Source organism: Erigeron canadensis, chromosome 8 (assembly GCF_010389155.1).
Source record: "Erigeron canadensis isolate Cc75 chromosome 8, C_canadensis_v1, whole genome shotgun sequence".
NCBI lineage: Eukaryota > Viridiplantae > Streptophyta > Magnoliopsida > Asterales > Asteraceae > Erigeron > Erigeron canadensis.
The window spans coordinates 49511980-49531100 of record NC_057768.1 but is presented as its reverse complement, the minus strand read 5'-3'; the positions used below and the strand labels follow the sequence as shown (position 1 = coordinate 49531100).

The 19121-nt window shown below is 32.0% G+C and overlaps 1 protein-coding gene across 1 annotated transcript in view; it reads right to left on the bottom strand.

Annotated features, from left to right (window-relative positions):
• The window catches only part of LOC122611043, a 4618-nt gene extending 4228 nt beyond the window's left edge, over positions 1 to 390 (bottom strand). Inside the window, exon 1 of the mRNA XM_043783995.1 lies at positions 1 to 390. This exon is cut by the window's left edge and continues 423 nt beyond it. Coding sequence (XP_043639930.1) covers positions 1 to 390 — 390 coding nt within the window.
• Between the last annotated feature and the right edge of the window lie 18731 nt (positions 391 to 19121).

Below are 19121 nucleotides of genomic sequence, written 5' to 3'. Positions count from 1 at the left end.
AAGCTTCTTAAACGCATTAACCACGGCATTGGAAGCCTTGTGAAGCACCGAAGATGAAGACGAAATGTTGATGAGTAGTTTTTTGGATTTTGAATATTTGTTTTTGAAGAAGAACAAGTGCTTATTATTTTGTGTTGGTGGTGGAAGCTGAATGTGTTTATTATTATTATTTTTGATAAGATCAAGTTGGATAAGGTATCGGACCTTGGTGCAGCATTGATGTTGTCTCCGAGGATAGGACCGAAAGCCATTAGACGAACAGGAGCTAAGATCATCGAGTAGGTGATCCTTAAGCAGTAGTATAGAATTGTTTGACAATGATGCCGCCCCCGGCATCATGTTATTTACTATCCTGCTTGAATCACTAGAAAATGAAGCTCTTGCTGCCATTACTTACTTACTTTTAAGTAAGGGATATGATATATATTACAGAGTGAGAAAGTGTGTGTGAATGGGAGATTATTAATAGAGTGAGAATAACTAGTAGTGTACGGGTGATGAGTGAGGGGGGGGGGGGGGGGGGGGGGGGTAGCAGGTAGGAGGCCGGGGGGGTAGCTTCTGATTGAAGATCTCAAGAATAGGGTCATAGAAGCATCATTTGGTAATAATGACCGATGAATGATCGATCAAATTGACAGATCGATTGGTGGTGAGCGATTGCTTGGATAATAATGTTGCCACTTCAAATAAGGAGCTGATGAGTCGGCCGGCCGGCTTCTTAATTATTTGAATCTTAAGTTTACTTCTTTTAATTTAATGGTATGTGTATTTATATATTAAGAAGGGCCATTAGTGAACTTCAAAGTATCTCCAACCAAGTATTTAAATATCAAAAATACTATTATTATTAAACTAAAAATATATCAAAAACATCCAAATGATTAAATTTAATCAAAATAAAACAATTAACAACAATAACAACACTCGATCCCTATATACGGAGTATAGAGAAGGTGATACGTAAACAGTCTGGGTAGAGAGACAAAATAAAACAATTAAAAATATAAACAACATTATTTAATTTACAATTGTACCCACTTTTTCTAATCCCCAATTACATAACACTAGATGTATGCCCGCATGATGCAACGACAATAGTGATAGCGATGACGGTATAGTAACGGCGGCAGCCCAAAAAACTATGCTTAATATATGATGTAGCAACTGTTGGAAATTTTATGTAATAACATAGAATATCCAAGTTAATAGATATGTTAAAAAGGAGTTGAAAGAATAATTAACTAATGTGAGTGTGTCCCACATTGGTAGAAGAATAAGCATTAAGTATGTTTATAAGGAGGAGTGTTGGAGGAATTATAATTCCTTATAAGGGGTTACACCCCAAGTGAGCTAGGAGGGTGCGAAGCACCCGACGCGCCCGTGCCCGTGCCCGAGACCGGGACCGGGGGCGATGAGGCGTAATGTGGCGTTTTAGTGGCGCACTTTGCACTTAGCTCGCTATTGAGCCGTCTTTATTTTTGGCTAGTTCAGTATGGCTCGGTTATGGCTTACATGGCTTGATTATGGCTCAGTGGGTAGTTGTATATGGCTCAGTGGGTGGTCTAATTCCAGGCCTTGCACCTGGCAGGACACTTGACTTAGCCTTAAGTGTAACACATGTTGTTCAATCATGCAAACCAACATGTGTCCCACTAAAACATCCACTAACCAGTTTATATGTATATAAACTATACTTAGTGGTGTTTTGGTAGTACAGAAAACTGCAAAAACACTCTCTCAAACTGGATCATCACCCAGATTTTCTTTCATTTTCTTCATTTCGTTTTGTTCTTGAAGGTATAATTCCGGGTTGTGGTTAACTCCGGCAGTACAATCTGCTTTGGCTGTTGTACCCTGGGAAACTGTCGGTTCACTTGGGTGGCCCGAAATCAGTTTTAAGGGACCTTGGTTTAACCATTTCCTCAGCCCGTTTTTTGCCTTTCTTTCTATTTCTGTTATGTTTTTTATTTGTATTCTTGTATTGTTAAGTAGTACTTAATTTACTTGTAATTTAATTGTAGTTCCGAAGATGCCGGAACTAAAAAGTTCATTGTTGCAAGGTTTTTAGAGTTTAAAATGGTTGACTCTAAAACTGTTATGGCACAGGTTGAAGAATTGCAAATCATAATCAGTGAAATCTTATCAGAAGGAATGGTTCTTGGTGAAACATTTCAAGTTGCTTCCATGATTGAAAAGTTGCCCCCAAGTTGGTTGGATTTTAAAAATTACCTTAAGCATAAGAGAAAGCAAATGACTGTTGAAGATCTTGTTGTTCGTCTTCGAATTGAGGAAGACAATAGAGGTGCTCAAAATGGTGGTCATATTGAAGGTCTTGCTAAGGCCAACTTTGTTGAACATGGACAAAGTTCCAAAGGAAAAGGTAATTTCAAGGGTAAAGGGAAAGGTCCTATTAAGAAGAACAAAGGAAAAAGGATGGATTTGAGTCCAAAGAATGGTGGTGTAAAGAAGAAGGTTAGTTTGTTCAAAGGGAAGTGTTACAATTGTGGTGAATCTGGTCACCGAGCTGATCAATGCAAGAATCCAAGGAAGGAAAGGGCAAATATGATCGAAGATAACATGGCTCTTGTTGTTATGATTTCTGACCTCACGACTAAGTTGGAAGAGGTCAATCTTACCACCGATGGAATCAAAGGATGGTGGGTTGATACGGGTGCAACCCGTCATGTGTGTCCGGATAAGACTATGTTCCATAATTTGAAAGAAATATTCGGTGAAGAAAAGTTGTATATGGGAAATGCCGCTACCGCCGATATCAAGGGTGAAGGCGATGTGATCCTCAAGTGGACTTCGGGGAGAGAACTCAAGTTAACCAATGTGTTGTATGTTCCCGAATTGCGCAAGAGTCTTGTGTCGGGTTGGTTGCTTAACAAGAATGGGTTTCGTTTAGTGTTTGAAAGTGATAAGTTTGTGTTAACTAAACGTGGTTTGTATGTTGGTCAAGGTTATGCCCTTAATGGGATGTTTAAGCTCAATGTTGTACCTATTAAGCAAGTGAATGAAAATGCTTCTACTTCCGCTTATTTGATTGAGTCTTCTAATATTTGGCATAATCGTCTTGGACATGTGAATTTTAATTCAATGCGTCGTTTAATTAAGTTAAATTGTATACCATCTTTTAACATTGATTCTAATTCTAAATGTCCAACTTGTGTTGAAGCTAAACAAACCACGGAATCTTTCAAATCTATTGAACGAAACACCGAGCCACTTGATTTAATCCATACCGATGTATGTGATTTTAGATCGATTCCTACTCGAGGTGGTAACAAATATTTCATTACATTTATTGATGATTGTATAAGATATTGCTATGTATACTTACTAAAGAGCAAGAATGAAGCAATAGATAAGTTTATCTTGTACAAAAATGAAGTTGAGAATCAACTCAACAAAAAGATTAAAAGATTAAGGAGTGATAGAGGAGGTGAATATGTTTCTCCATTTGCTGAAATTTGTGCTCAAAATGGTATTATCCATGAGCAAACAGCTCCTTATACCCCACAACAAAATGGCATTGCTGAAAGGAAAATCGAACTCTTAAAGAGATGATGAATGCCATGTTAATAAGCTCGGGCTTAGGACAAGATATGTGGGGAGATGCAGTTTTATCGGCAAACTATCTTTTGAACAAGATACCTTTCAAGAAAAAGGATGTTACACCTTATGAGTTATGGTTTAATAGAAAACCATCGTATAAGTTCTTGAAAGTGTGGGGGTGTTTAGCAAAGGTGGTGGTTCCACCACCTAAAGTTCAAAAGATAGGACCAAAAACTGTTGATTGTGTATTCATAGGATATGCTAAGCATGGTAGCGATTGTGAATCCTCAAATCTTGCTGAACATAGTAGTGCATATCGGTTTCTAGTACATGAGTCTAAGAACCCGGAAATACACAAAAACAGTATACTTGAGTCAAGAAATGCTTCATTTTTTGAAAATGTGTTTCCTCGTTTGGATCGAGGAAAATCTTCTACATCAACTCCGGTTGATAAGATTGTTCCAGATGATCATCAAGATCAATCAGAGGAAGAAGAAGTAGAACCGCGAAGAAGCAAAAGGCAAAAGATTGAAAAATCTTTCGGGCCTGATTTTGTTTCTTATATGGTTATGAGTGAACCTCAAACATATCATGAAGCGGTTACTTCACAAGAAGCGCCTCAATGGAAAGAAGCCATTAAGAGTGAAATTGATTCTATTTTGCAGAATCATACTTGGGAATTAGTTCATCTTCCACCTGGTTGTAAACCACTTGAACATCGTTGGATATTCAAGAAAACGATGAAATCTGATGGCTCTATTGATAAGTACAAGGCAAGACTTGTGGTCAAAGGATATAGACAAAAGAAAGATCTTGATTACTTTGACACATATGCGCCTGTAACTCGAGTAACTTCGATCAGATTGGTGCTTGCGATTGCAGCATTGAGAAATTTGGAAATACATCAAATGGATGTAAAAACCGCATTTCTCAATGGAGAGCTTGATGAAGAAATATATATGGAACAACCTGAGGGTTTTTCCGCTCCTGGCCAAGAGGACAAAGTTTGTAAACTTGTCAAGTCTTTGTACGGATTGAAACAAGCTCCAAAGCAATGGCACCAAAAGTTTGATCAAGTCATGCTCGATAATGGTTTCAGGATTAATGAGTGTGATAAATGTGTTTATGTCAAAGACATATCTAAGGGATATGTTATACTTTGTCTATATGTCGATGACATACTCATTGTGGGTAGTGATGATAGTATGATCAAATCTACCAAAGACATGTTGAAGGCGAGATTTGACATGAAGGATATGGGTTTAGCAGATGTCATTCTTGGAATGAAAATTACTCGAACCCAAGATGGTCTAGTGTTAAGTCAATCTTACTATGTGGACAAGATCCTTGAGAAATTCAGTCCCGAGGACTCAAGAGTCGCTCAATCTCCAATAGATACCACGCAACATCTATCGAAAAATAGAGGTGAAGGTGTTGCTCAATTGGAGTACTCAAGGGTAATTGGCAGCTTAATGTATCTCATGACAAGTACTAGGCCTGACTTAGCCTATGCTGTTAGTAGGCTAAGTAGATATACTAGTAATCCTAGTTTGGAACATTAGAAGGCTATGACTAGGTTACTAAGATATTTGAGATATACAAAGAATTATGGGCTGCATTTTGGTCGAGATCCAGCTGTATTGGAAGGATATAGTGATGCTAATTGGATATCCGATATAAAGGATTCCAAATCCACAAGTGGATATGTATTTACTCTTAGAGGAGCAGCTATAACTTGGAAATCGTCCAAGCAAATGCTAATTGCTAGATCCACGATGGAATCTGAATTTATAGCATTGGATAAAGCTGGAGAAGAAGCAGAATGGCTACGACATTTCTTGGAATATGTTCCAAGATGGCCAAAGCCATTAACGGCTATTTGCATACATTGTGATTGCCAATCGGCTATTGGTAGAGCTCAAAATACAATGTATAATGGCAAGTCAAGACATATTCGTCGTAGGCATAATAGTATACGACAACTGCTCACAACAAGGGTTATCACTGTTGACTATGTTAGGTCAAAGGATAACATTGCGGATCCGCTAACTAAAGGTTTAAGTAGTGAGGCAGTTTATAAGTCATCAAGAGGAATGGGACTAAAGCCCATTGAGTAAATTTGTACGAAGGAAAACCTAACCTAGATGTAAATGGAGATCCCATGATCTAGGTTCAATAGGACAACCTAATTGTACGAATAGAGGAAGTCATTGTGGGGAGTACCCCAAACATCAAAGGGAGTTTACAATCACTGTGGGGGGAGAACCCACCACAATAAAGTGAGTTGCAAATTTTCCTAGTCCATTCCTATATCAAATCAATGATATCATAGAGGTTAAGCTTATAGCTTTTAATGATTGTGAGCAATCACCTATGTTAGAGAGAAGTGTGGTCGCTTCGAATGGAATTGTGGGGGCGCAATTCCTAGAGCTCTCGCAGAACCAGGATAGTGTTCCATGACCATAACGGACACGAAAGTGAGGGGTTAACCAGACTAGGGAAAGTATTGTGTGATGTGCAATAACGTCTACGTAAAAAGGAGTTAGTTCAAAGACATCAAGTTCTACTAACTGCTAGGAGACTAAGTGCACTCACAAAGGAAAGTTCAAAGGGTAACACCTACTTATCCTGCAATACTTGACTGTCGGAATTTATCTTTAATAACGATATCTATTAATGTGGGGGATTGTTGGAAATTTTATGTAATAACATAGAATATCCAAGTTAATAGATATGTTAAAAAGGAGTTGAAAGAATAATTAACTAATGTGAGTGTGTCCCACATTGGTAGAAGAATAAACATTAAGTATGTTTATAAGGAGGAGTGTTGGAGGAATTATAATTCCTTATAAGGGGCTACACCTCAAGTGAGCTAGGAGGGTGCGAGGCACCCGACGCGCCCGCGCCCGTGCCCGAGACCGGGACCGGGGGCGATGAGGCGTAATGTGGCGTTTTAGTGGCGCACTTTGCACTTAGCTCGCTATTGAGCCGTCTTTATTTTTGGCTAGTTCAGTATGGCTCGGTTATGGCTTACATGGCTTGATTATGGCTCAGTGGGTAGTTGTATATGGCTCAGTGGGTGGTCTAATTCCAGGCCTTGCACCTGGCAGGACACTTGACTTAGCCTTAAGTGTAACACATATTGTTCAATCATGCAAACCAACATGTGTCCCACTAAAACATCCACTAACCAGTTTATATGTATATAAACTATACTTAGTGGTGTTTTGGTAGTACAGAAAACTGCAAAAACACTCTCTCAAACTGGATCATCAACCAGATTTTCTTTCATTTTCTTCATTTCGTTTTGTTCTTGAAGGTATAATTCCGGGTTGTGGTTAACTCCGACAGTACAATCTGCTTTAGCTGTTGTACCCTGGGAAACTGTCGGGTTCACTTGGGTGGCCCGAAATCAGTTTTAAGGGACCTTGGTTTAACCATTTCCTCAGCCCGTTTTTTGCCTTTCTTTTTATTTCTGTTATGTTCTTTATTTGTATTCTTGTATTGTTAAGTAGTACTTAATTTACTTGTAATTTAATTATTGTAATTCGAATGTATCTTCAATAAAATTGTTGTTTTCTTGAATGGTGTCCAACAACAACTTTGAATTTCCCATTATAAGAAAATAAACTCTATATAAATTACTTATTGTCGACGGCTCTAAACACTGTGATTAATAAAACACCTAAATGAATAGTTACAATTTCCATACAATTAAAAGCGTACATCAACGAAAAGTCTAAACTATGTTATCTTAATTTTGTCTACGTTAGAAAGCCCTTCTAATCAATATTTAATAGAACAAAAACAAACATCGGTTGCTATATACATATTAGGAGAAAACCTTGCCTTTTAAATAACCAATAAACAAACATCTTTTAAAAAATACATTATATTTTGATGAATTTAATCTTTCAAATTCAGCTAAATATTTCATTCCAAAGAAATCCAGCTAGTTGCGTATTGGCAGTGGCCACTGGCCAGTAGTATCAGTGCATCGCAATTCATGAGCCATCAGTGCATCACAAAGAGCCCATCACAAGTCATGGGCTTCTCAGTTAGGCGTGACATCCTATCTCGCATTCCATGTGAATCAAGTTTGTAATCACAAAGAGGCCATTAAAAGTAATGGGCTTCTCAGATGGGCCTTGACATCCAATTTCACATATTCCCATATGAAGGAAGGAATCAAGTTTTTGATAAAAGACCGTCACCCCTGGTTTATAACCATAAAAAGTAACTAAGTAATACATAATGTCGTTCATTTAGACAGGGAAGAGAAATAGAGAGATGATGATGATGATGTTGGTGGCGATGTCCGTTGCTTTCGTCAGAGCAGAAAGAAAAACTTGTGAAGTTATAAGGGATATATAGCATTTTTTATTATATATATATATTTTTATTAAACTTGAGAAGCATTATATGTATATAAATTCTTTTCCTCCCTTAAGCTTACGTATCTAACAATTGGGGGTGGGTATGGATCAGTTTGGTTCGGTTTTTGCCTAAAACCGAAACCAAAACCGATTCATTCGGTTTTTAGAAAACCAAAACCATTGGATTTGGTTTTTGTTTGGTTCGGTTTCTCGGTTTTCCGGTTTAGTTTGGATCGGTTTCGGTTTTTTTAATAAATTTTGTTTTTTAAGTTTTTTTTAAATATTATGTTATAATTTTAACTTTCAATTGTTAACAAAAAAAATATGATATAAAAATTCAAATACAGAGAAGCTTTTTATTAAGTAATTATATATTTTAGGTGTTAAAATTTGTATAACTTTTATAAAACGAATTATTTTTACTGCACGTTTTTATTAAAAATATACAATTTGTATAGATTTGTACAATAAAAAGATAAAAACATTAAATTATTAACATATTTATAAATTATAAGTAATAAATATAAATGTAATATGATATAAAAATAAAATAAATTAAAATATACTTAGTTCGATTCGGTTCGGTTTTGATCGGTTTTTTGGCATATGAAACCGAAAATCGAACCGATCCGTTCGGTTTTTAGAAAACGAAAACCAAACTAATGGATTTCGTTCAGTTTTCGGTTTTTTCGGTTTGGTTTTGTCGGTTTTTCTCGGTTTTTGGTTTTCCGGTTCGGTTTTTGCTCACCCCTACTAACAATCATATATTCACCTTTCTCATATATATATATATGTATGTATGTATGTATGTATACATATACGGAAAAATGATCCATACTGCAGACTTTACCTAAGCTTAGGTACTGCCATTTTAAAAAAAATTATAAATTAAACCTTTGAATTTGATAAATATACATAGCCCCCCTGAATTTTACATATCCCCCCACTTGAATTTTACATAATCCCCCTGCTTTACCTAAGATAGGTACTGCATGTTTTACTTAACATTTCCCGTACATATATATATACATACATATTTAGTTTAATGTATAAATTAATTTAATTGGGGGTTAATATATATATATATATATATATATATAAAGAAAAATGCATATATGAATGTGGTTGTTAAATACCTAAGTTTGGGCATATAACCTATCACATACTAAATTTTTAATATTTATTGTATAATAGATAAATGATTGAACCCATGTTTTTTTTTATGGATCTAAAATTTTAAATGTGAGAGGTTCTATACTAAACCTAGATATTTAACAATCACATATTTTTATTTCTCACTATATATTTATATTATTTTATGCTATAAAAAGGTCTTAGACATTAAAAATATAATAAAGTTTTTGGTTTCACATAATGTAATAGCTAAATGAAATAAAGTGAAATAATATTATTTATACTTTTATAAATTGTTAGAAAATAATTAGATGCAAAAGTATTAAATTATCTTTAATATATACCCATTATGGAAAAAGTTTTTATAAATTATCAAATTTGCTATTAATGAATTAATTTACACTATAAACCTTTATTTTAGTAATTAACACTTTAAGTCATTATCTTCTAAAATATTCCACTATTACTTTTACATCAATCTACACCACTTAACACCGCAACCCTCAATAATACCGTCACCAACACTACTAGACCGTCGCCTCCGTCACCGCCACTGCTTTGTGCGGATACCATGCTAATGTTACTAGATATAAACGCACATATCTGATGAAAAAGATAAATCATACATTTGATCAACTCAATTAAAAAATGTTTAATATAAACTAATTTATATCATAAATATTCATCCTTTTTAGTATCATTAACGACCACCACACACAAAGCCAGTGAGAGCCAAGCAATCCGGTATTATCTCACCGGCCGACTATTAGTGTTTAATAAAATATTACTATAAAACATATGTTGTTGGGCATTAAGCAATCATAATTCTAATTCTTTTTGGTGAATTTGACAAAGTCTTGTACTAATTCATTTATCTTACGAAGATTGTCTACAAACATAAAATAACATTGGGATAAGTATCCTGGATTGTAACAAACTTTGGACGAATGTCTATAGTAGGAAATAACTAAAATTTTGTATATTGTATGTAAACAACTTTAAAAAATGTCTATTGTATGTAAGAAAACATATGTGACAACCATATAGAGGTGCCACTTGTCTGATTTTAATTGGCCGAATACATTTTTTTACATACAATAAACATTATTTTCAAGTTGTTTACATACAATACACACAACTTTAGTTATTTCCTACTATAGACATTCGTTCAAAGTTTATTACATTTCAAGATACTTATCCCAATAACATAAATTAAGATAGTCTTACTAATGAAGTTGTTACTTAGACAAATATTTTTTTATTCTTGTATTTAATGTATGACTTGAATATTTGTAATCATGATAGTTGATGAATTGTAATAATGTAATATATATGTTTTTGAAATGGATAACTATTGACAAATATAGTGATGATATATATAGCTAATGGCAGCCACATGAGGTGGCCGGGGAGACATCCAAATTTTCCGTATGAACTCGAGGGTTTAAAACTTAACCAGGATTACCCCTCATTTTTTTGTTTTATTTTTTGAAATGAAACTACACGGTGGATTTTAGCTACCTAGCGTTATATAAGTTCCCCTTTGTAATATTAATAATTAAGAAGAAAACAATTAAGCAGGGTGTTTTATTGAGGATAATGTAATTAATAAACCAATTTGTGTTCTTCCGAATGGAGTAAAGTAACACATGTTGGAGTTCTTTCTAACACGAATAATTCTTACCAGAAAGAGAAAGAAAAAGAAAGACTTAAAAATTCATACAGCGACAACGAATGTGGGTATATAATCATGTAATTGTTGTACCCGTAACTATTTAAAATTATAAAAAAATTGAATACTTAATTATAATAAGTGGCCAAAGCTTGTGTACTGCCCAAAATGGAATACCCCTTTCATAATTACCATTTTTAAGTCATTTTTAAATTAATATAGTACTGATTAATCTCTTTATAGAAAATAAAATACTATTAAAATAAGATTCTTGGATTTTGCAGATATAAAAAGATGAATATCACTCGTTGGAAGTTAACTTTTCGTACTACTTTTATAATGTAAAGTGATAGTGCCTATCCAACTGCATATTTAGTGAACGAGAGAAAGTACTCGTGCGTTGCGGTAATGAGATAGTGAGGTTGATAGGTCATAGATTATGATAGGTTATAGAAAGTGATATGTCATAAAGTGTGATAGCCAAATATATTAGCCGTCCGGGCTCCGCCATCGGATTAAAAAATTCGTTGAAAGTATATCGATTGACATCTCTAATAAAAGAGCAAGAAATTTTAAGAACACCCATATAATTTTTATAATTTATCGATGTACGGTTTTTAAGATAAAATTTTTTGAATAAATTAGAGGAATAAAATGATTTATGGATGTAAAAAGAAAATAAGTGGTTGAGATTTGAGGAGAGAGAGAAAAAAAATGATTGGTTGAGATTTCTTCTCAAGGTATTATGAATAAGTGATATGCGTATTTTAGGGTTTTCACTTATTTAAAGTTAAAAAAATGAAGGGAACAAATGTTTTTTATATTATAACATAACATATAACATATATAGATATACATATGTTTATTAAAGCATACTCTATTGTTATTCACGAGAGAAAGTACCCGCATCTTGTGGCGGTGAGATGATGAGGTGATAGGTCATAGAGTGTGATAGCCAAATGCTTTAGTCATACGGGCTCCGTCATCGAATTTAAAAATCCGTCGAAAGTATATCGAATGACATCTCTAATGAAAGAGCATGAAATTTTAACAACACCCATACAATTTTTATAATCTATCGATATACGGTTTTTGAGATACAACCGTATATCAAAATGATTTATGTAGGACAGAAAAAAAATGAGTGGTTAAGATTTGAGAAGAAAGAAAAAAAATGAGTGGTTGAAATTTAAGGGTATTATAGGTATAGAGGAGGGGTTATTTAAAAACTCATTAAAAAAAACTTAAGAACCATTCTGAACCACATATTTCTCTTATCTTTCTCCTTCTTCAATTAAATAATAAAATTTATCCAAATCATTCAAAATGTTTTATCTCAGAAACCACAAATTGTTAGATGAAAAAAAAGCATAGGTAGTCTTAAAATTTCGTCCTCTTTCATTAGAGATCCAATTCGATATACTTTTGACGATTTTTTAATTTTTGTGTTTTTCCCTTTGTACTTGTGTACCTATACATGTGTAAGATCAATGTTTTCACATGTAAATTAGTAAATGAACATATGTACACAACAATGAAGGTTAAGGGCGGAGCCCGTTAATCCTCGGCAAAGCCATGGTGGCCAAGGGCGGAGCCCGTTAGTCCATGGCGAAGCCATAGCGGCTAAGGGCGAAGCCCGTTAGGTAGATCACCCATCACCGGTCACCCCTATGACTTATCACCCTCTATGATCTATCACACTATGACCTATCACCCTCAATGGCCTATCACCCCCATCAGCTTTGGTTTATGAATATCCTTAAGGGCGAAGCCCGCTCCGAATCATAATTTTTGTTCAATCTACATATGTGTAAGTTATGTGTAAGTACCTTAAAGAAAACTAAAATTAAAAAGTTGTCAAAAGTATATCGAATTGTATCTATAATGAAAGAGGACGAAATTTTAAGACTACCCATGGTTTTTTGTTTCGTCTAACGATTTACGGTTTGTGAGATAAACAATTTAAATGATTTGGATGAATTTTCATATTTAATTGAAGACAGAGAAAGAAAGAAAGAAAGAATGTGTGGTCCATAATTGTTCTTGATTTCTTTTTTTTTTTTTTATGAGTTTTTAAAATAACTCACCCCTATAGGTATATTAGGTAGAGATGTTTAACTTAGTGAGTAAGAATATGAGTATATAAGGTACTTCAAATCATCTTTTGAGAATTTGAAAAAATGTGTTCCTCCATTATAATGTAATTATATATTATAGATATAGAGATATAGATTATAGATATAAATATTCTTCCACAAAATCCAAAAAGTGGTTTGATACAACGTCAAATTGGATTTATATATATAATATATATGTTATTTTTGGTAGAAATTTATATTTATACTTATATTTATATTTATATATTAACTAAAACAATAGTTACCAAACCTCTCTAAAGCTCTCCCAAACCTATTTCCGAACCTCCTTAAGCCTTTATTTTTTTTCAAACCAACCACATTAAATTGAATTAAAATCAAATTTTAAATGAAAATTATATTAATATTATTAGTATCCCGTATATAAATATTATGGTATGAATATCAATATATGTTAGGCAAAGATATTGCAAATCCAATAATTACTTCTCATCAATTATCAATTACCAATATAAATACTATAATATGAATATCAATATTGAAAATATAATATCAAACAATGGGGTAATTTAGTCGTAATTGGTGTAATCTAGTAATAGATATTTGCAAACAATGTATATATTCATTATAGCTCGTGCATCACGTGAGTAAAAATACCCCATGGAAATATATATTGCTTATGCTGTAAGTTTTTTAAATATTTTACTTTTAAAATTAAAACGATATTTAGTTAAAATATATATACAGTATAACACTAGATTTTAGACCCGTGTCCAACACTGAACATGAGGTTTATGATATTATCAATATTAGATCTACATATATTTAAGTCATAAAAGTTTATAATTTTGAAGATATAAGGTTTTAAGTGTTACACTTTGTAAGTTGTAATACAATAATCATATGTTCGTCACTGTCATTATTAGTTGAGATATATTGATGAAATTGTTTGTCGTATTCATTCCACAAGTCACATGTTATAATAATTTCTCTATTATATAACTTTTTGAAACCAGTTGTACTCATAATGTGATATTATTATGAAAGATAATTAAGAATTAATATATAAACATACTTTTTATCATGTATTTGACATTTAAGTATATGTATGTGATCATGATGCGGACCCATAACACGCATGTGTTTATTTTCAATCACTTGTCCTATGATAATTACATAACAATTAGAATTGTTTTCATACTCTTTGATAACAATTAGGTTTCTTGATTTGAGTGACAATGATAACTTTAAACATTAATACGCAAACCTAATATACAAATATATATATAAATATATATATATATATGTGTGTGTATGTACCTTTTTTATTTGAGAGATATAATGCATCTTGAATAGAGTTCATATTAACTTCGATTTAGTATTCAAGTAACCCTGTGTTGTAAATCGTGTTCTGTTCTGTGACCGTTTCATGTTTTGTGATTCCTATTGTGTTTAAGATAAGGATGTTATATATCGTCATCTGTTATTATGTTTTTGGATATGTATCTATAGTTCAAATTGTGTTTATATTAAATATTAAACTATATATTAATATTTATAATTTATAAAAATCTAATCTAATATTTGTTAATAAGTCATTAGGTTTTGAAATATTTTTTTGTAAACAATATTTAATATATTGAAAAAAAATTTAACTAATTAAATGATTGTAAATTTTAAAAAAATTTCTCAAGTTGATGGTTAAAATTAAATATAAATTAAGTATTCAGGGCTAAAAAGTGTAATTTATTAATGGAAAACAAAAAAATGTAAATTAATGAAATTTTTTCTACAAAATAATATAAATACTAATGTAATAATATATTTAGATAATGATTATTAGGATTTTAATTTATAGTTAATCTAAATAATGACATAAGCAAAAGTTAATTTGATAAAATTGAACAATTTAATTGGTTAATAAGTCATTAATTCAACTGTTTTATAGTATATATTAAGATTAAGATTTAGATTATGTTTTTTTCTCTAAATTATTACCCGTACTTCTAAAAGCATTGTACCCACCAACTAAATGAACACTAAAGTTCTACAGCGGAAATTTTTAAAAGTGGGGATATATGTCGGCCATCCTGCGTTGGCTCTTGGTCAAAAACTTCATTATTTTGACTACTAAGTGGTTTAAAATTCGCCTTTATTTCCAAAAAAAAATGTTTCAAATTTAAACTATATATACGTTTAAATAATGAGCTCTAAGTTCTAACACACACGGTATATAATTCGTTTGTATATACTCATCCCGTCATATTTTAAATGTCATAATTTTGATTTTCGAAGTCTTTTTTTTTTAATCTTTAACCGTCAATATCTTTGTTTATATTATATAATATTTTATGAATTATAAGTTATATTAACCAATTAATATATTTTATATTAAGTGTTATATATCATAATAAAAATATTCATGGTCAAAGTTAAAATTGAAATAATCAAAAAATTAAACTAAAACACTTAAAATGAAACGAAAATGGTATGTTTTTATGAAAATAAATTAAGATAATTTAATGATACCGGGACAAACAAATAAATTTTGAATACCCCGTGACCCCGTTCAAGGTCACAATATAAGCACTAAATTAAGTAAATTACAATATACGAGCATACAAAATTTATGATTTTATAATTTTTCATCAAATCAGATGGCGCCATTTATTCAAGATTAATTTGAAGGAAAACTATTGATAAACTAAATATTCTATTTGAAATAAGGTCTGGTTTTCAGAAGAGTTTTTTAATTTAAGTTTTATTATACTTTAAGCATATTTTGGGTGTCATAAACACTTAATTTTCACATATTGTGGGTTTAAGTGTGTTTTCTCTTCATATCTCCGGGTGATAGGGTTTCTCACCAAGAAATCAAATTGAGAATCTATGATGCAAAAAGACTTTTTGATATGAACTAAGTTAAAACAACGTATGCTAAACTTTTGTTTTTCATAAATAATTCACACTTTTTAATAATAAAAAAAAAAGTATTTATAATCCTAAATTGAATAAATCTGATAAATATAATTTACATTTGTTATCACTGGTACGGTACCCGCGTTACACGACGGTGTTCAGGGCGGCGACAGTGTGGTGGTAGAGGCGATGTCGAGTGATGTGTAAATAATTGATGTAAAAGGAATTGATGTAAAAAGTTAATTGAGATATTTTTAAAAATAAGGACTAATAGTGTAATATATCATTAATGGTATATCGCTTAATTGATTATTCACTTATATAGTTTGCTGGGTAATCATGACATCAAACACATTATCAATGGTTCCCGCGCGTTGTCATGATTACCCAACAAACTATATAAGTGAATAATCAATTAAGTGATATACCACAATGATAATGTAGCTTTAATAGCCGCCAACGTTAACTAAAAAAATACATGTATTGGGCAATCAATTGAAATGAGAAGCTAAGATGGTTTAGATATGAATGCATTTGAATTGAAATAGAAGAAAGACAATTTTATACATTCACATGGTTAGATTTTAACATTTTAGGAGATAGAGTATTATTTCTTTTATATAATAGTATAGATTGACAATCCTTTACGTATCATTTATGACATTGTCAAACTCATGTATGTTTATAACAGCTTAAACTTTAAAAAGTTTTTAAATGTATAGGGAAAAGTTAATGTAAAAACTGATTACATATGAACATAGTTATTATTACTTATTAGTATAACCTGATTTGTTTGTATGTGAAAAGTTTATTCACTTAAACATTTACATATAAACATCAACTTATTTAGAGGTTCTAATGGTTCTTTCAATTCAAATAATTTTCATATAAACGTTTTTCTATCTATATATATAGTTTCAATCCACTTAGATCTTAAAACACTGTATAAATTGATAACGTAAGAGCATTAAAAAATTGTTATTATTTAAGTCATGAGTCACAAAACATTGATTAGTCAAAAGTAACAAAATTTGTCTCTCTTTTAATGGGTTTTGCTAAATACAGCCCTTAGGGTTGTAGTCAAGGTGCATTAAATAGTTGTACACTTATCATAAAATTCAGGGGGTGGGCTTTTGATATGGTAAGATACAAATTTTTTTTGCACGTTAAATACAGACCTTAGGGTTGCGTTTTAACATTTTCCTTTTCTAATTCACGTATCCATTTTATGTACACAAAGATTCATACGAGAACTCTTTTTTTGCGAGAGTTGCGAGTACTTTAATATTATGTATTGTATACTTGATATGTTCATATGTAAATGATACAAGTGAACAAATCCGTTAGACATATGAATAAATCAAGTTATAGGTAGCTTTACATGTATTTTAATGAAAATAAAATTATCATATGAATATTTATTATGTTTTATATGTGAATGAACATGATACAGTCTTGATGTCGTACTGATATTACTGGTACCACTTGGGACTCGGTAGCGCTTCACGGGAACGGAATTTTAAATTTTATTTTCATCATAAATATAAGTTGGGATGAAAGTGGGTCTGTTAGAGGCTGCCCAATATCTCCGTCCCCCACTCGTTCCTTAGGGACGAACGAGTTCACACCATTGGGTGGGACTCGTCCGTCACTCGTTCTACTCACTCGTCCCTTCCTTTCATTCCTCTAGGGATGAGCTTTGATGCTTTTTTTTTCTCAATTATTATATTTTAACATATATATGTGTGTGAGTGTATATATATATATATATATATATATATGATAGAATGAGTCCACCTAAAAAAAGTCCAAAAAAAGTTCATGTAACTTACACATGTGTAAGTTAACTCCGATCACCACCATGATCATCTCCGACAACCATCATAATTTTCCGGCCACCGCGTCGCCGGAAAGTCTTAATGTTTTACAAAAAAGTTTTGTATATCGTAGTAGATGATGATGATGGTGTGTAAGTTACGAAAATTAATTGACTTTTTTTAGGTGGATCATTTTATCCTACACCTATATATATGTGTGTGTGTGTGTGTGTCTATATACATATGTGAGTGTCTATATATATATATATTTGACTGTGTGTATGACTGTATATATATACATATGTGTGTGTATTTGACTGTGTGTTTTGTTTTCCGGTCGGCGATTTAGACGGATTGAGATGCAACCGAGAAGATGATACATATACCCATATATATATATATGGGGGAAGGGAATATGAGGCTGTTAGACACCTAAGTTAGGTGAAAAACCCCTTACATACCTTTTTTTAAATCATAAAAATCATGTGGGTCAAACATTTATTCAAAATATTAAAATATTGGTATGTAATGGATTTTTCACCCAAGTTGTATGCATAACAACCCATACTCACTTTTTCTCTAAATTTAGTATGTGGGAGAGATTTCACCCAAGTTAGGTGCATAACAACACCACCTTCACTTTTCCTATATATATATATATATATATATATATATATGCAGTTGTATCTATTTTTATTATATTATTTTTTCGTTTTCAACCTTTATATTTTATCATTTTTCAATTTATGTCCTCATACTTTTATGTAACCATAAAATCTATTATTATTATTATTATTATTATTATTATTGTTATTGTTATTATTAATAGTTATTATTATTAAAATGTAAAGTAGTAAGTATATATATTTAAAGATGTATAATTAAATAAAAGATGGGTACAAGACTAGTAATTGAGGGATGAGTGTATTGGGTATGATTTTGGGAAATTAGTTTTTGGAGTGTTTTTTACGGATATGACGCTGATTGGGACTAGTACTTGAGAAATGAGTCCCTAGTATTGGGTAGCCACTTACCGTCAAATCTCGATACCAACGTTGGTGATTTCGAAACTTACCAAAACATGGTATGGATCATGGTCCCATATTTGAATTTCAACACCATTCCGGTAACATTTCCTAGTATCACAGTCAAAATCCCACGGACCGACAAAAGTGACATACCTTTTACAATCCCACTTACGATTTGTTATATATTGGGCAACTTCTCATTACCGAGATCATGACAATACTAGAACGAAACAGGACTTAGAGTACCCGTATAAAAGTTGTATTGTATGTTAGCACAATAATTTTTAAGGTTAAAAGTTGTATTGTATGTTAGCACAATAATTTTTAGGGTTTTAAGTTGATTTTTAAGAATTAAGTTGATTAATATGCATTCTCCATTCTTAAAATATATCAAGAGGGAATAGTAAATTATAAACGCGGAGAATTAAATTTATATATAAGAACAAATGGAAAAGAATATATATCTACTAACTACTGTACTAAATAATATATATTAATTATTGATGATTGATCATGCCTAT